General features: G+C 38.3%; 1 protein-coding gene across 1 annotated transcript in view; it reads left to right on the top strand.

The window, feature by feature from the left end:
• Positions 1–21,524, top strand: part of LOC140368235 (leucine-rich repeat transmembrane neuronal protein 4) — a 179,626-nt gene that overhangs the window by 10,005 nt on the left and 148,097 nt on the right. The window contains exon 2 of the mRNA XM_072455198.1: positions 4,547–6,102. Within this exon, the coding sequence (XP_072311299.1) occupies positions 4,547–6,102 (1,556 nt within the window). The remainder of the gene's footprint in view (positions 1–4,546; positions 6,103–21,524) is intronic.

Raw genomic sequence — 21,524 nt, 5'->3', positions numbered from 1 at the left:
TTAATCTCTAGTGAAAGGGAACGACCTTGTTAGTTTAATAAAAAATACTTATGTCCATTTATTTCCATTCACATTATTGCAATTTTGGAGATTTTAGCATTATGATAAGGAGGTACAATCAGCAAAGCAAGCTATCAACTTTCATAAAACAGGCCTTACATTATAACAAACATGTGACAACTAATTGTTTTAAAGACCCCATCAGTATAAAATGTGATAATTAATCATAACTGGCACCTTTTACTCCGATGGGAACAGAACGAGGTGGCACGTTTGGATTGTCATTTACACAATGCAAAAGAGCCACACATGTGAATTGTAAACGCTCCCTGTGTTAAAATTAGATAAGATAACCTTTATTTGTCCCACAAAAGGGAAATCCCAGTGTTGCAACACAGATTAGGCACACACGTATAATAATAAAAGCAGATGCAAAACAGATAGAAATAACTCTTATAATCTTAATAATAATAACACTCTTATTTAGAGCTGTTATGAACATGTTTGAACAGAACATGTTTCATCCTTTTGTGAATAAGAGTAGAAGAATGAGATGGCTTACCAGAGCATTAGCAATCCAAGCTCCTATTCAAGTACCGACAGTGTCAAGAAAGGCATCATCTCTTCTAATAAAGTCAGCCTATTATACTCGTGGGGATAGAGTCAAGTGCAGAATTTATTTTGAAAAGAAGAAGACAGGTTCGACACAAAACATCCTACGCATTCAGATTTACAAAGGAGCGAAGCGTTTAGATGATGTTGTATATGTCATTATATATAAAATGACAACAGTAGCATTTCTTAACATGGCTTGCAGCATTTGACAGCGTTATTTCAAACAGACGTTAAATAAACAATAAAAGACATGACATGCCGTTGGTTTAAAACATTGAGTTTAATATTAAATAGTAATAAAGTGGCATGAAGTGAGATGAGTAAAATTCACAATTAGCGTTCTACTATGATTTGATATTTGTGGAAAATACACATACAAACATAAAGAGATAGAGTGATGTTACATGAAAATAAAATTTTGGTTTTATCAGTCACTTAAACTCTCACAGTTTCCCAAAAAAACTAGAATTGTTGAGTTGTATTTTTGAAGGCAGCGGAATAGATGCTCCTTGTGCGACTGAATTAAAAATAATCAAAATTGAGAAATAAAAAGGCTAGTAAATAGCTGCGTACAATGTGCCAACATTTTGCTCTTGTAATAAAATATAATTACTTTGTTGCACATATTGCGGTGGAGGGACTTGAATTAAGTGGGAAAATTATGAAAAGACATTCCTATTGTCTAATGTGCTTCTATTCCTCAAGCTTGTGACCAGCTTTATAAAATTGAACTTTCTACAAGACAATGTAAAGTTAAATTTGACTAAAACAGCCAAATTTGAAACGCTTAGGCTTAGTTGTCATTTTTAGACTAAAAATATTTCATTTTGCTTCGAAAATTGTCACGATTATTAACCCTTTTGATTCTTACGATCATATTGTGAAATTAATAATTGCAATTATGGATTAACCTTACAATCTTGACCTCCCTTATCCCACGTAGATTAATCTTTAATTCCTAGATGGAAGGAGGAGTGGAGAGTGCATTTTATGAATGACTTCATATGTAATTGCTCAAGAGGCAAAGATAGCTGAATGATAGTAGGAAACATAGTATTTCTGGTTCAAATACAGTATCAAAATAGTGGTCTATCCTCAAAAGTTGTTGATGTTGTTGATCCTGGCTCAAACCTTTGAACTGAAAAAAGTGTCTAGCGGCGGTGCCCAGGCGCACTCCATCTTGTGATCGCTATTGTCTTGTCCATAATATTTATTTGAATGCACCAGCAATTGTTGGCGCCAAGATGAAGAAAGATGATTGATGTATGTGCCGGTATAATCAATAGCCGGAGCGAATTATCTGTACAGTCCCTCGACTCGATCCATCTGTAAAGAATGATGAAACAGTCTTCTGAAAACAAACAGAAAATGTGGCTAGCCCTTTCCTATTATTTTTGCAAAGACACACATAAATCGATGCACGCACATACAATACCCATATGGGATCAACAGATGCTTGGCACGAAGCGAAATGGCTATGTTGGACGCCATATGTTCCCTGATGCCTCTCAGCCATTTTGAGTCAAGGAATCATTTCAGACAAAACTTGGAATTACACAAAAAAGGACATTTAAGTCTAAAGCAACACTTTAAACCAAAATTGCGATTTGATTGTTGCGCATGTTTATTAGAAACAATTTGGTGTTCCATTTCCGAGTGCAGCCAGTATTATTCATACCTCATGCATCACATTCATCCATTCGAAGGTGGGTTAGGGTTAGTGTCTTTCCCATGGACAATATTATTGTGCACTGGTACATGGATATGATCAAATCTCACCTTTCCTGTCTAGTTTTTAAATAAAATGTATGATAATAATCATAATTAAATTATGATTATTGTTTGTTAAAAATTACATTCTATTGGCCTAAAAAAATAACGGTGGAGAATCGTGATAGGGGCTGGGGTAACAAAACAACAGACAACAGAACTAATAAATAGTCAAAAAACGAAATAAATTGTCTTTATGGAGATGATAGTATTTCCTGGAATGTAAGTCATACGTCAGTAATACGTAATAATCTGTTTTTACTATCAGTATGTTTAATCTATAACTTGGCCTGATGGTGTCACCTGCTTGTCTACATGGAGATAGAATTGAGTTGAATGCTATACTGTGGAACATTCTAGCTATATATATATATATATATATATATATATATATATATATATATATATATATATATATATATATATATATCCATAAAAATGAGATGACGTACTGTCTAAAAGAAAGTTACTAAATGCACATTTTTGTTACTTTATTAAAAAATAAACATTTAAGTTGGTTGCTACAAATGCTAGACAATGCAGAAATGTGCTTCTTCTTCTTTGCCAGTGTCCACAGAGAACCTCTCATGTGATGCCAGTACAAACAGAAATCGCACATCAAATCAGAGTAGCCCTTTGTGTACCTTTCACAGGTTAACTCCGTCTGTGAGAGTCGGATCTCTCCTTCACTGGAACTCCTCCAGGTTTCTACGCTTTTTTCCCAAAGAGGTTTTTTTGTAGTTTTTCCTGGCCGAGAAGGAGAGTCTAAGGACAGAGGACCCTGGGACATCGTCCCTCGCCACCACAGACATTGTCTGACTTCATCGCCACCACAGACATTGTCTGACTTCATCGCCACCACAGACATTGTTGATTCATTTCTCCCTGTGGCCCTCAGAGGCAACTGTTGTTGTGATTTTGGGCCTTACAAAAATAAATTGATTTGATTTGATTTGAACTAAAGTCTGCACCTCTCCTGATCCTGACATTTTTAACTCATGCGGCACTTCTAATGCCAATAAATTCCAAACTATACAGAATTACTATGACAAACGTGGGAAAAAGTAAATAAACCATGGTGATTCAGTGGTGATAAAGCAATAGGAACCTACTGACCACATGTTTTTATAGTTTATTTAATTGCATTCATCTGAAATAACAAATTGACTTTCATATTATTTTCCTTTAAGAAAAATCAATCACCAATTAATTCACAAATCAACACACATTTAGACAATTGCATAAATATGTTACCGAAAAAGAACTGCAAAACACATATGCTGTTTCCAGACTAACTTGACCATTTTTTAACGTTTCCAGACCTTTTGTAAATTATTCCATGTTGCAGGAGCAGAATATTGAAATGCCATTTTAACAGTCTCTGCGCGAACACTTGGTACAGAAAGAAACACGGTGTCCAGATATTGCAGAGAAAACTGTCCATCTGCTTTTTTGTTGAATATATGCATACAAATACAGAGGGCGCAGACACATCATAGACTTGTAAATAAACATGTACCAGTGGCTCAGCCTGTTAGTGTCCAGTGCTGCCCAGCCAACACGCGTGTCCAGTTGTGTGAGTCAGAGGCTTAAAGTTTGTGATAAATCATAGAGAGGTAAACAGATCAGAATCAGAATAGCTTTACAATTTATTACCATAGAAACTAGCCAGTGACAAACCCCATCACAGTATTGTCTTCATATATTCATAGATTCAAATCAGATAGTTGGGTGTATTAAGCCTAATTTAATTCACTCTGCGAGAAACTGTGTCCTATTTGTCGTTTTTAGCCATTGAATTTAGTCCTTGTCAACAGGCTATACGGTTCAAAATATGGTAACTTTATCAAATGTTAATGAGACAAATGTCTGACAGTGAAATAAATGGTAAACTTTTGATAAACCCCAGAAGGCCTTTAGCTTTGTTTTGAAAGTGACTTTAAACATATCAGCCCTGATTGATAATATGAGGATGCCATTTTTCTTCTGTTGACCTTCACCGTGTCTTCTGTGTTTTCTTGATTTAAGAATGTTTGATGAGGTTAGATGTCTTTTTGAACACGAGCCCTGTTTATCACCAGGACAAATTATATACTCCCATTGTTCTATAAATCTTTGAATAATGATTTTTTTTTTCTTTTTGCTTGTCTCCTGTGCACAGGCTCTGCTCTGCGGCGTCGCTGGCTAGTAGTCCAACTACTGATGCAGGTTTGGCTGGCAGCGAACCCATCTCTGAGTGAGCGCCCATGCCCCAAGAGCTGTCGCTGCGATGGTAAAATAGTCTACTGCGAATCCAGCGCCTTTCGCGATGTGCCGAAGAACCTTTCCGGAGGCTGTGAGGGTCTTTCTCTCCGCTACAACAGCCTTGCCAGTCTCCGGGCCGGTCAATTTGTTGGACTTAACCACCTAATATGGCTCTACTTGGATCATAACTACATTGCCACAGTAGACGTAATAGCTTTCCAAGGAGTTCGCCGACTCAAAGAACTGATATTAAGTTCTAACAAGATCACCTCTCTCCACAATACGACATTCCACCCTGTTCCAAATTTGCGCAATCTGGATCTGTCGTACAACAAACTGCAAGCTTTGCAACCGGGGCAGTTCCAGGGTCTCCGAAAACTTCTAAGCCTTCACATACGCTCAAACTCACTGAAAACCATTCCAATGCGCCTCTTCCAGGACTGCAGGAATCTGGAGTTCTTGGATCTTGGCTACAACCGCCTCCGCAGCATCACTCGCAATGCTTTTTCCGGCTTGGTCAAACTTACTGAGCTGCACTTGGAGCATAACCAGTTCTCAAAGATCAACTTCTCCCATTTCCCCCGCCTCTACAATCTGAGAGCACTATATTTCCAGTGGAACCGCATTCGCACCATGAGCCAGGGCTTGACCTGGACCTGGGCCTCCATCCAGAAAATGGATCTGTCTGGGAACGACTTAACAGAATTGGACCCGGTGGTTTACCAGTGTCTGCCCAATCTCCAGACGCTAAACCTGGATTCCAACAAGCTTACCAACGTGTCGCAGGAGGTGGTTGACGCGTGGGTATCTTTGACCACCATTAGCTTAGCAGGAAATGTTTGGGACTGCAGCCCGGCCATCTGTCCTCTGGTGGGCTGGCTGAGGAATTTCCGTGGTGCCAAAGAGACCACTATGATATGCGCCTCTCCCAAGAAAGCCCAAGGTGAGAAAGTCATGGATGCTGTCGAAGCTTTCAGCGTATGTCAACTATCTCCTCTCACCACACTACGGAGCAGCCCGCCCACGCCCTCCAACCTCCCTGCTCAAACCGATAAGCGCCCTGTTATTGTTGCTATCCCTACCGGATCTGGCAAACGCGGTGGATCCCTTCAAGGCCCCTCGTCCCCATCTGCCACACCACCTGTTGCCCTACCACCTGAGCAAGAACTGGAACCAGTCTCATTCCACAAAATTGTAGCTGGGAGTGTTGCCCTTTTCCTATCCGTGGCCATGATCTTGCTGGTGATTTACGTGTCTTGGAAGCGTTACCCCAGCAGCGTCAAGCAACTCCAGGAGCATTCGACGGCTGCTCGCAAGCGCCGCAAGAAAGCCAGAGAAACGGAGCGCACCCTTAGCTCCCCACTGCAGGAGTACTATGTGGACTACAAGCCGACCAACTCCGAGGCCATGGACGTGCTTGTCAATGGAACCGGTCCATGCACCTACACCATTTCGGGCTCACGAGAATGCGAGGTATGATCCACCTTACCATCGCCATTCCCTTCAAATCATACCATGCTCTCATCGAAGCGGCATGAGGTAATTGCTTGCTTTCCGACATGTTTTTTTTTTATTTTTTATCTCGTCTTGGATTTGACTTGAATGGATTCATTTATTTGGCTGAAGAGACAGTTGACTTTATTGCCACACAATTTTTTATGAGATCTGTCATTGGATGACATTTGAGTACCCATATCTCTGCTACTTGTTTGATATGCCATACAATTGGATGGGAATACAATAAATAGGGCTGATTGCTCTTTTTTATTTCTTTTTTTATATTTCTGTTGTGGGATAAGGTGGATGCCTTTTTGGCCTGGGGCAGTACAGACTGGTCTTGTATGTGCTATATGTTCAGTAATTGTAATGGTGAAATGCTGCTGTGAAATCAGGCCTTGGACTTGAATGTAGAGACTGGCTCTAAATGCAGGAAGCTCTGTTTGAACCTTTTGAAATGGTGCTGTTGTTGCTGTTTTACATCAAACTCAATTTGTATAAACCATTCTTATAAATAAAATGAGTTAATGGATTAAAATAAAAGCACATTAGATTGCTTTTACCTATTCCCACATGGTGGTTATATTTACTCATATGAAGTGCAATGCAATTCTCAATGCACAGTGCTCACCTTGTTTCCTAGCAACTATTCCTTATTAAAATATATTGTTTCTTAGTGATAGGCTGACTGTATTGATATTGTCTAACAATTTTCTTTTGTTTATTATTTATTTATTTACACCACAGTTTATTTATGGACCATTGTCTGCTGTAAAAGACCAAAGGATATAAAAATATATACACTCCTACTGCTGTATAAATGCAAAGTGTATAGCGGGGAAAAATGGACTGGAAACTGCAATGTTAGCAAAATATGCAGACAACATATATTTTTTACTGTTTAATGTGCTAAATATTTTTTTACACAATACATACATATCACAAATGTTCAACATGTACATTTTTTGACCAACAAATCAAATAAATTTTACAATAAATTAAATCATTATCATTCAATTACTGCTTATTTCTTGAAGTTTAAAGGGTTAACTTGCATGCAAATGTCTCCTTTCTATATTGACTCGTGCCACTGCAGTCAAGTTGAGAGGTAGCACTCATGGCCTGTATTCTCATTACAGCAGAGGGCAGGGTAAACGGATGCAACATGGCAGCCATGATTTGTGATCCTCCTCTGCAATCAAATCAGCCTGAGCTCTCTGACTTTGCATATTTCGGCTGCATTCTCTAAATCCTGATAGCCACTGGGATAAATGAAAGCCCCACACCCTGCCTTCTTTTTTAATTATAAGGCAAAAATACCATGCGTTTATAGCTAGGTCTCTCAAAAATCCCGTTAGCAAGCTCATAAAGCAATCTATAAACTAGCAGTCTGCAGACACACTGATAGTGTGTAATAGTACAAGTTACCGTAGGCTTTGGCCTTCCTCTTTTTCTCGCAAAACAAATAGGCCAGTAATATAGATGCTGCTCAGTGGCAGGTAGAAAAGTGATAGTCCGTCGAGGGAAACCGTAATGGTGCAATTATATGTCGGGTGCATTGGATATAGTGAGACCTGGGAAGATAGGAGTCTGACTTCACAGCATGTTACTTATGGACAATACTAGACCACTGGTTACAAATGTATGTGTACCTTGATTTATTTAAATCCAAGAACAGCTAATTAATATGTTTGTATTTAAATTAATATAATTTGTATTTATATTAGGGCTGGGCAACGATTAAAATGTTTGATCGCGATTAATCGCATTATTTCCCTGACTAATCACGATTAATCGCATTTTTACGTGCAAAATTCAAAATGAATTCAAAAGAAGTGTAAAGTGCATCAGCATTTTTATTCAGTAGCAGTTAGATAAAATATTAAGTGTTCACTTGCCACAAAATCCTATCATTAAAGATGAACAGGCCACTTCGGAGGTAACGTCAGAAACATTGTAATCTCTTTAAACATTAGACACTCCAAACACATTTTAGGAGCAGGATAACCAGTCTAGTACCAAATGTCCCTAAACCAGAAAACACTTCAGTACAGTTTGTACATTCTTAGAACTTGACACTAAAGCGCCATAACATTAGTTGTGCAAACAAACACTTAACCAGTTAATAAAAAATAAATACATTGTGTACATTTTAACTTAAACAATGTTATCAAACACAAAACTAAAGCTTATTGCCACTGCCAGGGCATTGAAAAGAACCAGAAAAGTTTGTAGATTCCTAAAACTGGGTGTTTTTTTACTCCTCTGCACAAAGCCAGTTGCTAAGGCACCAGATTATTCACGTTTTCAGATGATAAAGACGGGCGCCGGGCCCTTCTCGCGGATCTCCCCAGCTACGGCGCGCGGGCACCGTCGGGACCTGCTCATGATCTGCCATTAAAATCCATTTACACCATGAGAAAAGCGGCACAGCACAACTCCTCCACTGAGCATGTGCAGGACGACTCGGACGCACGTCTGCTGCTGAGTGTATTTTACGGATATGAGTCCGGCGCGTCGAGAACGCGCGTCCGGTGCGTTTGTCTTTCTAATGTACACGCGCTCAAATTCGGCGTCGGGCTCGAATCGAATCAGCGGTTTGTACGAGGCTTTAGAACTGCTGCGGACCAGGGGAATCCGACCTGCGTTAATGCGCGTTAAAATAATTGATTGCGTTAAATAAGTGATGAGTTAACGCGATAATAACGCGTTAACTTGCCCAGCCCTAATATATATATATATATATATATATATATATATATATATATATATATATATATATATATATATACAAATATTAGTTATTATAATATATTGCTGTGAAGCAAAAGCACTAACCACTGCGCTACCATACCGCCCTTTGCCATAAATGTAGAATATATGTATTTTTAAGGTATATTTTTATATATTGTATTGCTAGCAATCACAATATTGCAATATTTTGACTGAAGTGGTGAGGGATACATTGACCCTTAGTGTAAGTTGTAAGTATCAACAGTAAGGTTGTCTATAGGAGTTTTTGTTTATAAGAGATCTTCTATTCAGAGTGTTTTTCAAACTTCCTATAAGTTATCTGTTCTTTTCCTCTGTATCTACTGGCGTTGCAACAATGAAATGTCCCCATGTGTGGACAATAAAGGATTATCTTATCTTATCTTAAGATATAAGTAAAATACTCACACTTGAGGCATAATATGACTGAGATTGCTGTATAGCAAAATGAAATTAATGGCATTTTCAATGACATTAATCAATTTCAATTAACATAAACCTAATGTCTATATTTGTTTCAGCAAACATAGATGGAGGAAATATACTGTAATATTTGAATAAATACATGTCTTACACATATTATACAAGCTATTATTGTCAGAAAATATTATGCAATCATGATTTGCATGAAAATGAGGCTTTTGAAATTAGGTGCCATCTACTCGTTCATCCATTTTATTTAATGAGCATCTGCTAATATATTTAAGAAGAGATTTATTTATAAGCGATAATTATGATTCTGTACAGCGTAATTACAGTTCAATCGATTTTTTTTTTAAATGAGTAGAATGATGACAGCTTTTAATAATTGTGTTTGAACACACAGTTTAGTCCTAATTACGATTAGACAATATAATGACACCAAATACATTTAGCTATGAAAACTGAAGTCCTACTTGCTATGCAATGCCATCATCTTGTCTAATGCCCCCAGCTATTCCGACAGCCCTATTAATAGACGTATGCAGTGTCATACAGAGTGGGAGGGGCTTATTCCTGACCTAAAAAGTCCATTGTGTGGGTTCCTATGGATATGGCAGTGACATTCTTTTCATTGGTCCAATTTGGAAATCGTGCATCACCGTAAAGCATAACATTTCTTTTATAATTAGAGCCTTGACAATTAGCCTCTATCTTGGCTAGACTCAACCTGCTAATTTGCGAAGGCTTTTACACAGCGACCCCAATTAAATGCAGCACGGAAAAAAGTACATAGATGTCATGTGATGTGAAAGAAACTGCCAACACGTGGAATAATGAATGCTAATTATGCTAAACGCTAGGGTGGTCCCAAAATTAACAGTTGTGAAATGTCTTGATTAGTACATGTCTTTAAATAAAAAATAAATACATAAAATGCCTTTATAAGACCAATGTATATACAATTATAATTAAAGCAGATTATACTAGCATTAGTTAGTGCTATAAATATTATGATCATGTAAACATGTTTTATGATGGAATGTGGACTTTAAAAAACACAGAGGAGCTTTGTGGAATACAATGTTTCAACATAGAGGAGCAAAGGGTAGCATTTTGTGCTCACAATAGGGAGACAAACTAAATTTAATGGGAGTCCACACACCACATCAAAATTCAAAAATAAGCCTTGCACTCAACCAGAAATAGGAAGGATACACCGTGATGCAGAAATCATAAGAAAACACATCATCAATGACTTGCACTTAAGCATATATCAAAAATGAATGAAAATGAGCTGATACATATACTGTACTTATCACTGATAGTTTAAAACATTACACTATTCATATATATCCTTTATCATCACGTATTTGCTTAAACAGGGATTCTTACAAAAGTATTGTGATAAAATCCCTCAATAAGTCACTCAATATCTATAATACATAAGGTGCAAGTGCTTTTACAACTCATGTACAAAAATGTCATTGCCTTCTTGTAGTATCAGCAGTTATCCCCGGACCTGACTCCATTTTGTTTCTTAAGCTATCTCCTTTGAAAATGCCTCCACTCCAGCCTTATCGGTGAGCCCCGTGTCACCTGCAAACACTGTAGCGACGAGGCAGGGAACTATCAGTCAGCGCTTCGCAAAGTTCATCTGGAAAGCGCTCCTGTCTTGTTCCTACATTTCCTCTCCTACGTGCACATAAATCACAGGGCCATAATGCAACGTCACACATTCTGCCACACATTCGGCGGCTTCTTGCTCGTGCCTTGGACAAAGTGACTGAGGGCTGGATAGTGTTTTGGACTAGATCAAAATGTGATAAGATATAATAAGATTGCAGTAATTATGTGAATGCAGATATGTATGCATTATTCAGTGCACAAATATTTAAAGGAAAAAATAATAACTATAGGGGAATTAAAAGAGAAACCAAACTCTCTCTTTTTCAGTGCAATAAGGACATACAACGGTTTTGAAATGTGGGTTTTGAAGCAAAGTTTTGAAAATAAAAAAATGTATGTACTATTTTCATTGTATTTTATCTGAATGTCCCATTGAAAATTGTATATAATTTTAAAGGGAGTCCTTGAAAATGACACAGTTAAAAATTGCATCCAAAAAATGTACAATTAATAAAATATGTAACACACATATTTTCTTTATTTCTATTATTAGTCTGAAATAAATAATTCCAAAATACCACATTCTTAAATAATACACATCTTAAGTCATAAAGAAAATAATTGAGTTTATCCCATGTGATGTTTTTTTAAATTACTTATTTAGTTATTTGAAATTGACATTAAATTATTATTTGAGTTGACATTAAATAAGCAGAGATTCCATCTGTTTTTGTCTTGAGGCATCATTCCCCTGATCGTTCCAGCAAAGTCTAAATCTCCACAAATCCCTCCAAAACATAAAAGGTGTCCTGGTGTGATGGCAAAGTACTGAGGAGATTTCCAACATCATTTCTTTGGTTGCGATGATTTTGCACTTGACCTGGTGTAGCAGGAGTTGGCTCGGCTTGTTATAGCGTACTGCTTCAAGATGGAGTCTGTTGCACCTGCCTGTCCCTGCTCACCGCGGGACGCCTCATATGCTTTGATCCCCTGTTTCCAGTTAACACCCTTTAATCCCGTCCTTGCAGTCCCAGTCTGGAAAGTCATGATCCTTTTTGTAACATGACTATTTTTTCCATTGTACGTCAGAATCAAATTGTATTGCAGTGTGAAATTGTTTTTTCGAAAAAATATCTTTTATATTTTTTTTATCTTTGAGCGCACAAACTCATCCCAGTGTGTCTAACTGCCCTGTCATCATCTGCTGACCTGGACCACCTTGAGTCCACTTTCTCACTTTAGAGTCTATCGTGTGAAAGTTAAAGAGAAAAGACCACATTTCAGTTCAAGTTAAATGATGTGCATGTGTATTTATAAATGTTAGTATAAAGTAGAAACTAAATTATCACACAGAATTAAATACATTTGTGAATTAAAAAAAATACAATACACATTAATCAGCATTAAATAAAATAAATGTGCTCATTTGAGCTCATTTTCATCGCTAGTCCCTTTTAATAAACTTTACTCTTTGGCAATAGATGAGAACGTGCAATCTCAGATAATGTAAGGGATTAATCGCTTTTAATTGTTTTCTTTGCATTATTCTAAATGTGTTCTGCTGCCTGCTTTTCTCTATGGAGATGATATCGGTTTGACTAGTATCTTCCACTGTATTCACTATATTTTTTGTATTTATTATTATACACACATGGCTAAATACATGTATTCTTTCTGTGAGCGACTTGCTTCTCCACAGATCTGACCTGTAACTTGGCTTGTTGCTGCTATTGATACATTTACATTCCGGGCAAGCAATAACATCTCCATAGAGACAAGCGGTTAGCACATTTTGATTCATAAAATAGGAAATTCCAAAGCTAAGGTATTGAAAAGTGATTTGAAAAAGACTAGGTTATGCATGAGGTACAGGAGCTTTAAATCTTGGCCAAATTGCACTATAGACACATTCCCTCCCTATACTTTCTAAAAGCGCAGCCTTTGCTGTAAAAAGTCACCTACACTACTCTCCTACTCCTCTGCTTTAATGTATTCTTCAGCCTTCAAACTCATCTGTGCAAGCAGGACCGCAGTGCACACTCTTGACCCTAAACTTTACGGCGCGAATATTGCCCACGACCTTTTACAAACTAATCACACACCGGCCGCACCTTCACAACTCCACATTCATTTCAGTTACTTAAAATTGCGTGTCAGGAATGCCTCGAAATCCCTTGCCCTTTCCTTAGGTTTACTGTCGAGGCATAAAGCGCTTTCCTGTTATTATTGTCTTCATGGTAAATTATCGAGTTTCACGTAGAACATCTGCTGACTTGTTGACCGGAAAATGCTGGTGCACAAATGTCAGCAGAATAGTGTGTGTGTCTGCAATATACAATGGGTCAACCTTTGTGGGCTAAACTTGCTTATAGCTTTGCTTTATCTCATGTGACACAAAAGGGGGGGAGATGCAATGTATGTGTTGCAATGAATATTAAACATCAATCTAAAGATGCTATTCATGGGTGACGTGACACAGTGATTGTTTCTGCCACCTTGAGGATGGAAGCTGCATTTGTATTGTGGGGCAGTAATTACAAAAAGTCTCAAAACAAAGGATGTCTCTTCTTTAACCTGTTACAAAGTCCTCGTTTGTCGCTAGTAATGGATTATTGTAACCAGGAGGGACCAGTGGACTAACGAAATCACTCCGGACTGAGCGCTGAGCTGTTTGTTCTAGGTTTTTAGCAGCCGGCTAATGCTAGTTTACATGTTATTGCGTGGCTAAGCTAATAAATGTTAGACTTTTTACAGACAGTTTTAACAAGCCAAATTTCCAACTGTACGGTTGTCATATTTTGGGATCAGACAGTCACTCAAGAGCACACAAACTCTGTGCTCTTGAAAGCTTTGAGGGCTTGTCCGGGGAGCAGAGGGCTTGTGGGTTGTTAGATGTAAAATGTAGAAAGATTCGGTTGTAGTCATCTGGACACTGTTTTTTGATTCAAATGCTGTGAGTTGTAAGGAACAGTACAGAGGTGAGACGAAACAGCCACTTCAAACAGTGCAAACAAATAGATAAACACCAGGAGATTCCGCCGAGTTCATACAATATGCATATAATACCGTCCCCTGTCTTCGAGTCCATAATTAAACATGTATAGGTGAAATCAGACACGGCTGACATGGCGTGGAACAGCTCTTTCTAGCTTTAATCTCTAGCGCTGCACAGTCCCAAGGATCTGCTGCTGCTGCGGCTGTTTGATCCATGCCTAATGAGGGTCATAGATCACCAATGTAGCAGTTACACTACCTGGAAGAGAAGGGAAATGCCCGCCAACCGAATAAAACCAACTGAAAATGCTCCAAAAATAATTGCGGCCACAATTTATTACTGTATATTAAATTCTCACAACAAAATCCAAGTTTGTTTTTTGGTAAACCTTTCCTGTCATTCACTTCTTCCGCTCTGAAACTACTGAAGCCGCTAATGCTCCTCCTCACTGCAGTTCTGTTCCACTGTATGCACGAGTAAACACGTGTGACATTTGGAAGCGCCACTCGCATGGATTGTTAAGTAAAAAGCCTTTTCCTTCTGCTACCTACGGAGAGTTAATTAAAGATGGCAGCCTCATCACTGAAAGGGTAAAATGGCTTTGGACTAATCAGGAGTTTGACCGGTCGGGCTAATGGTGCTTTCAATTTTACAGTCTGGATCGATCTACTCCTGTGATGTGCTGCAATCTAAAAACTATTTTTACTCAATTCAGCTGTTTTGTGTATGTGTATTTTTTTTTATTTTATTTTCCATGTGTATACACTTTTAAGATGGAGTAACAAATTAAAATGGTACAGATTTTTTTTTTCTCATGTTATTGGCAACAACAAAAAAAGTCTCTTGCCTTTGTCTTGTAAAAGCGGCTCTAAGGGTCAAAATTAAACTGATGTGTGCTGTCTGCATTTCATTGTAAAGTGGTTGTATCGTTTACAAACCCGAAAGTAACAGTTAGCAGGCCAGTTGTCAAAACTCTGGACTATGAAAGTTGTAAAAAACGCTAATACTCATATACTAAACTCATTGGGGTGAATAATTAGGATGCTACGACAGAAAGAGGTTATGAATAATGTACGTTTGGACTGCTAGTGAACGAGTTGTGTGTTTTCCATGTTTTTAGGACTACTAAAGAAAATACTAAACTGCAGTAAGAGATGGAGAGGCTGAGGCGGCTGTTACTGGGAGGGTAGAATACCTGAAAAAGCAGTATGACTGATTTCGTAAAACTACAAACTATATGTATTGCTCGTAAGACATTCTTGATTGGTACATGTATGTGATTGGATTACAGTATTCTGAAATGTTATGGCTATGTTCAACTTAAAAGTGCATTATGTAACTTGTCTGCTATGGTACGCCACCTGCTTGTCTCCATGCAGATGTGTTTCCTTTGCCAGTGCAGCATTTAATTATGCATCTTCATAGAGACAAAGTTTCAGTTTAAATATGTGGAGAGAATCCCCATTCAAGGTTCAAGTTGAGCAATAAAAACACCTGAAATGCACTACGTAATTCATAGATTCATAAGTTTAATGCAACACTTGGAACACTCAAAGCAGTGCAATAACATCTTCATGGAGACAAGGGCAGCGCCTCCACTTGGAAAGTAACATCGTGCACCTTTACTAATATTTATTAATGACAATGATGATGATATAATTTTTGGAATCTATTATTTAAATGTATTATTGAATATATATCACCTGCTGTAAGTGATGTCGATCTACTAATAACCTCCCAATAATAATGGAAATGCATATCTTCTGTTCATTTCACATGCTACATTTGGCTGAAAGTTACTCTAATCCTCAGCCATGTAGTTATGTTGTTGAAGTTTTACATAGTTCTGAATCAACCAAAATAACAGCCCTTACTCTCCCTTTCCGTGGTTCATCTAAAAGATAAATAATTGGTAGAGTTTTGAATGTTCTGAAAGCCTTTTGTGTTATGGTAATTCATCTCCACAAATTCCAGGCGATCCCTTGACAGACAATTACGCCCAAATGGGAACACGTTGCATAAAGGACCCGGGTAGACCGCTACTGTTTGTAATAATAAATACATAATGGCCGTGCGGATTGCCAGAAAGGTTAAAGGACCTTATCCGACCCAATGAGGCGTCCATTTTCTCATTAACTACATTATTATTTCATTAAAGCCGACTGCGACTCTGTCACCTCTCGCTCCAGTCACTAAAATCCCATTGTTGTAAATCAGCAAAGTAAAAGAAATAGTAAAATGGCTATATGGCTATTGCTCTTTTAGGGTCAGAGCTGTAGGGAAACATGATGATGAAAGAAAAGGAGCAGCTTGGAACTGATGGGGAAAAGTCAATTTTGAAGGAAACTTGTCAAGATGAAAGCAAATGTTGAAGGCAATGAGACCAGCAGTAATTTTGTTTGTTTTCACACAAATGGACCATGCATTTTTCTAATGGGTTAATCCACCCGTCAGTTGTGAACATTGAACCTCAGGGAGATTAGACCAGGACTACACATATTTATATAGGACAAGCATGTATGAGAGCGGCACGTAACGGGAGGCAACGCAATCTAAAGCTAAAGAGTGTAAAAGAAATGAAGAGGAAAAAAATAACAATTTCCTGACAAATGTTGAAATTGTTATCAGAATTGTAGTAATGTTTTTTATATAGCACATTTTAACATTTCCAAGACACATTAGCATTTGATTTAGACCTTTTAAAATATGAACTCAATAACAGTAACAATAGAATAATCATAGAAGTAAGCAGAGGTCAAAGGCTTAGGGGACTCAAGCCTCGGATGTTTTTTCAAAAGCGCCGGAACTTTTTGACTCTTAAAAAAGGGGAATTTGTTAATTTATAGAATATAACAAAATCCTTACACTAATAAATACTTTCTTGTCTTAATTTAAATTTAACATTCTTGTCTTAATTTAATCATAAAATGCCACAAACACTCAAGTAAATAATACGTATAGACGCGGGTGATCTGAGTTCGAGATCCACACTAACCCCAATTTCATAATTTTGTTCTTTTCTTTTCTTTTTTGTAAGAGTGTTTTGGCCTGAAGGCTTTATTAGACAGGAAAGGACAGTGTGAAATGGGGGATTAGAGGACATGCAGTAAATTGTCGGTGTTGAGATTCGAAGTCACGACTGCGGCTGGCTGCACCTGGAGCCCGGTGTGTGCTGTGCCTTAACCACTCCACCACCGGGCACCACCATGTTGTTCTTTTCATATTTAGCCTTCTATTCAACAGCAGCAGTTTCATGTGAAAACGTGTCATCATTTGTGCAGAGCGGAGGCTGACTCTGCACCGTTCCCTGCTCTGAGCACTGATTGGCTGCTCTGGCTGCCCATCACGTTGGCTCTTCTCTATCACTGACGGGATGCTGGCTCTCTTTATCCGTTGTTTCATTGGTTAGCTTTGTAGATCTCGTGTATGATTGGCTGCATGTAGAAAGTGGGCGGGAGTGTAGCAAGAGCGCGATGTTAGATCCATGGTCAGATCGCACTCCATGCAGATCTATGGATTTGACAAAAGGTCTTCTCTAGATTATTTAACCAAAGTTTTTCAAAAAGTTTAGGGCATAAATAAGGAGCAGATAAACTGGAAAAAAGAGGTATTTAGATGTGCTAGAAAAAAAGGTAAATAAAGTTTCTCTTACCTTTAAATCTAGGCTTGAAACTTATTTATTCAGATTGGCTTTTAACACGATGTGATGTAATGACACTTTATTGTGAAGCACTTTGGTCACTTTAAAGGTCCCATAACATGCAAAATCGACTTTTCAGAGCTTTTAACCTTCTTAAATTGCTATTTGTGCTTCATATATGTACCCAGAGTGTTTTTTGATTGATTCCCGCAGTGTTTAGCTATATTACAGACTATCTCCTTTTCCTCGAATCTCCAAACTGACGGGGGGTGTCTACAAAACAGCGTCATAACCATAGGCACGCGTCATCATCCCCCTCTCCCCCCTTAGTCTCAAAGTAGTGTTGATCTGAAGTTCTATCGTTTCTCACTCACTGGTGCGGAGCTGCGCATCGCGGAGCAGACAGCTGTGGGGCTACGTCACAGGTGGGCGGGGCACACACACGCTCTGAGACTACGTCACGGGTTGGGCGGGGGAGCCAGATCGCTCTTCGCAAGGGTGGGGGCGAATATCAAACCAAGCCGTTTGTATTTCCGGGTTGGTGAGGGAGTCCAAGGTCTGGGTGATATTTCTTAACTATTATGTTAAGGGTGTTGCACAACACTTATTATTATCAATTATACACTTAGGATAGACTACGAAACGTGAAAAAAGCATGTTATGGCACCTTTAAGTGTTGTAAAGGGCTCTATAAATAAAGGTTGATTGATTGATTGATTGATAGAATAGACAACAACATGAAAAAACATGATTGTTCCAAAGTTGCATTCATTGTTGTTGTCAGTGCATAGAGGTTTGTGTTAAGGTAGGTTTATGCTCTACGTGTCCGCGAGGTCCGTGAGGGGCCACGCGGGAGATTTTGTACTTTTTGCCAGCACACCCCCACACACCGTAATTGTAACTATGTGGACAGTTCCGCGCCGAAATGAATGGAATTTCATAGCAGCAGCTCAGATTTCTACTGTTGACACCACATGAAACCTGCACAGACTATAAATACTGCCCTTCGCGCGCCTCATTTCCGCAGGCAATTTACATGTGGTAACTATAATCCAAACTTTAATTGTTTTGAAAAATAATATAAAGAGGACCTAATATGGCTAAGGAGGAGTCTTGCATAAGATTACAATGATTTGTATAAGAGTAAATAGAAAAAAGGAGCGCTGCGTGGGTACTTCAATGTCCATATAACTGCAATGATAAAACAAGTGCTCAAATGGAGAGACGGGTGGATTCGCACGAAAAATCTATTATCTATTCAGGTATAAATTGTAGCAAAATATACAGGCGCACAAAAAATGATTAAAAAGCCTTTATTGTAGCATGGCTTTAATCTTAGATTACACACCAACGCGTTTCAGCCCAACGTCCTTAGGGCGCAAAAAGATTGCAATGATATTATGTAGTGAGAACAGGGATCAAACTGTCAAACTCCAGATTTGTTGGGGAATTTGTGCTCAACCAATGAGTCACTGTTGGTGAACATCTAAATATTTTCCTTTAGGATTGTATCGGACCCTTAGCCTCAACTCAAATGCAACATCAGTAATTCTGTGTCGTTAAATACCGCCACTTTCTCCTGCTCCATGTGCAAACCTGTGCCTTGACATCACCACAGCCAGAGATGGAGTCATCTCTGTGTGGGTGTGAAGAGTTAGAGGAGCCCCACAGTGTTGCGGCTATTACTCTATTTGAAAACAAGCTAACTCAAAATGACAGTATTTCACATGAAGGGGTTTGTGTTCCCCCTACTGTCATAGAGGGGTTTTCCATTGCATCACAAATAAGTTAATATTTTGAAAGCTTGATAAGTTGATTCTTAGATATTGATGAGTTGAGTGGACTGATTATTCTCAGACAGAATGTGATGTCTCTCTCTTCAATGGGGCAGACACCTGTGGTTAAAACTCTTTTCAACGTTATTTTTAAAGATAATAAGTTAAGAGATGTACAGTATTTTCCTTTGGACATGTTTCGGCTGCTAGCTGCACTGGACTTGTTGACAAGTCTTAAATAAGCTGTTGTGAACACAAAAAGAAGATACATGATTGTTGTTGGAGTTGAGCCAAGGATGAAACTGACCATTTACTCTGCACAATATCATATTCTATCATTGCACCCCAACCTCATCTGAAAATCCACATATAATTGTTTCTTGCCTATAGAGCATTTAGAATGAGCTATAACCATCTTTGAGTATCTATGTATCATGTCTAAAGTATCTTATTTGCAACTAAGAATGTGAGGAATTACGTGCAATATTCCTTTACTTTGTACTTTGTGGAGGCTGCAGCTGCCCTGTGGTAGATTGACTGAAGCAATGCTTCCAATCTGTGCCACTGGTTCCTCTGACCACTCCCAATAACTAACTCACACACCAAAGGTATCCACATGCAAGATGGTGAAGAGTCATGTGTTATAGTAAGCCATTCTTTAAGTCTTTCAATAGAAAATACACAGCACATGCCAAAGAGTTTTGAGTTAGTGGATGAGTTCTCCTGCCAAAACTAACCATTGGCTAGGATGAGCCTACCCCCAATCCAGAGTTGATTTAATTCCCTGCAACCTAAATAAAGTAGCCCTGGAGTGCATTATACATTATACAGTAGTACTAACGTTAATACTAATGCACAAAGTGGTTTGTAATACTCATTATCACCAGTGCATGATTTAGTTGTGTTGGCTCTCTTTCTGTGTGCTTTGCCAAACTGCTCTAAACAAACAGTCACAATTGGAAAATGCATCAACCTATTTACAACATTTTAGATGAAATGACTCTGCGTACAATATTCTGCACATTGGTTTTGAATCCATTCAGTGCAAGCATCTGATCTAATCTGACTTTGCATTACTTTGTTTTTAGACTTGTTTTTCTTATGCACAGCAGAAAAGAGGATGCTTTATTTATTACAGTATTATAAGCATGTTGTTGTTTTCCTTGTTTTCCTTTTTGAAAAAGGTAAATACGTAAACTTTTTTTAGAGATTGGGATTGTGCTGTCACAATTTGTAGTTAGTTTAATTTGTTGTTCTAAGTCAGGGGTGTCCAAACTTTTTTCACCAAGGGCCGCATTTTGAATCTTAAACGGGACAGAGGGCCACAAACAACTTGACAATGTCGAATTTGTTGAATGACAAAGTGAATAATTCAAAATTTTGCATTTGATGTAATTGCGATGAGCCTCCACACATTTAATTATACCTGGAACGTTAATAGTTGTAGGTTGGTATAACATCAATATGCCTAAATTTTCCCAATTTCACAGTAAAAAGTACTAGTTTTTGTTTTTTGGGCCGACATAGCAGGAAGCTGGAGGGCCAACAAAAATTGGTCTGAGGGCCGCATTTGGCCCCCGGGCCCTAGTTTGGACATGCCTGTTCTAAGTGCTTCTCTGTAAAAGCAGCAGGGGCCTGGAACACCTTACTTTTTCTGTGTGGCAACTCTGGCTTGTAGTCATTAGTAAGACTGGTGTCTCTAGAAATAGTGTATTTAAATGATTATATTTATATTTAAATGATTATAGAGGTGCCCTTTCTGTTGGTGATCGTTTGTTGTTTATTCGTGTTTTTCAGAGATATTATAACTGCTGCCTGGGACATTTCATAGATTGCCTACACACTGTGAACATGCTGTCACTCCTGTTATCTCTAGTCAGTGCAATATATTTATCATGCAATGACCCTGTAAAAAAATTAATACATTCATTTGTTTTGGACGTTCAAGTTATGGAACATAAATTATATACATGAGTGTTATATGGCTTTCTCTTACAAACACACTCTCATGCGCTAGTCTGCATGGACACTGGAGGAAAGGTGAGTGAAGAATCTTGCCAAAGGACACAACAATAATATGCACTACAACCACTGCAGCTCGTATTGCAAGCAGTGACAGTTACCAGGCCCAACCCTCCCTATAGCTTCCAAGACCCGATGAGATCCA

Source organism: Eucyclogobius newberryi, unplaced genomic scaffold, assembly GCF_026437365.1.
Source record: "Eucyclogobius newberryi isolate DKJ021-1_F unplaced genomic scaffold, fEucNew1.0.hap1 SCAF_2, whole genome shotgun sequence".
NCBI lineage: Eukaryota > Metazoa > Chordata > Actinopteri > Gobiiformes > Gobiidae > Eucyclogobius > Eucyclogobius newberryi.
This window is presented reverse-complemented; position numbering and strand designations above follow the sequence as displayed.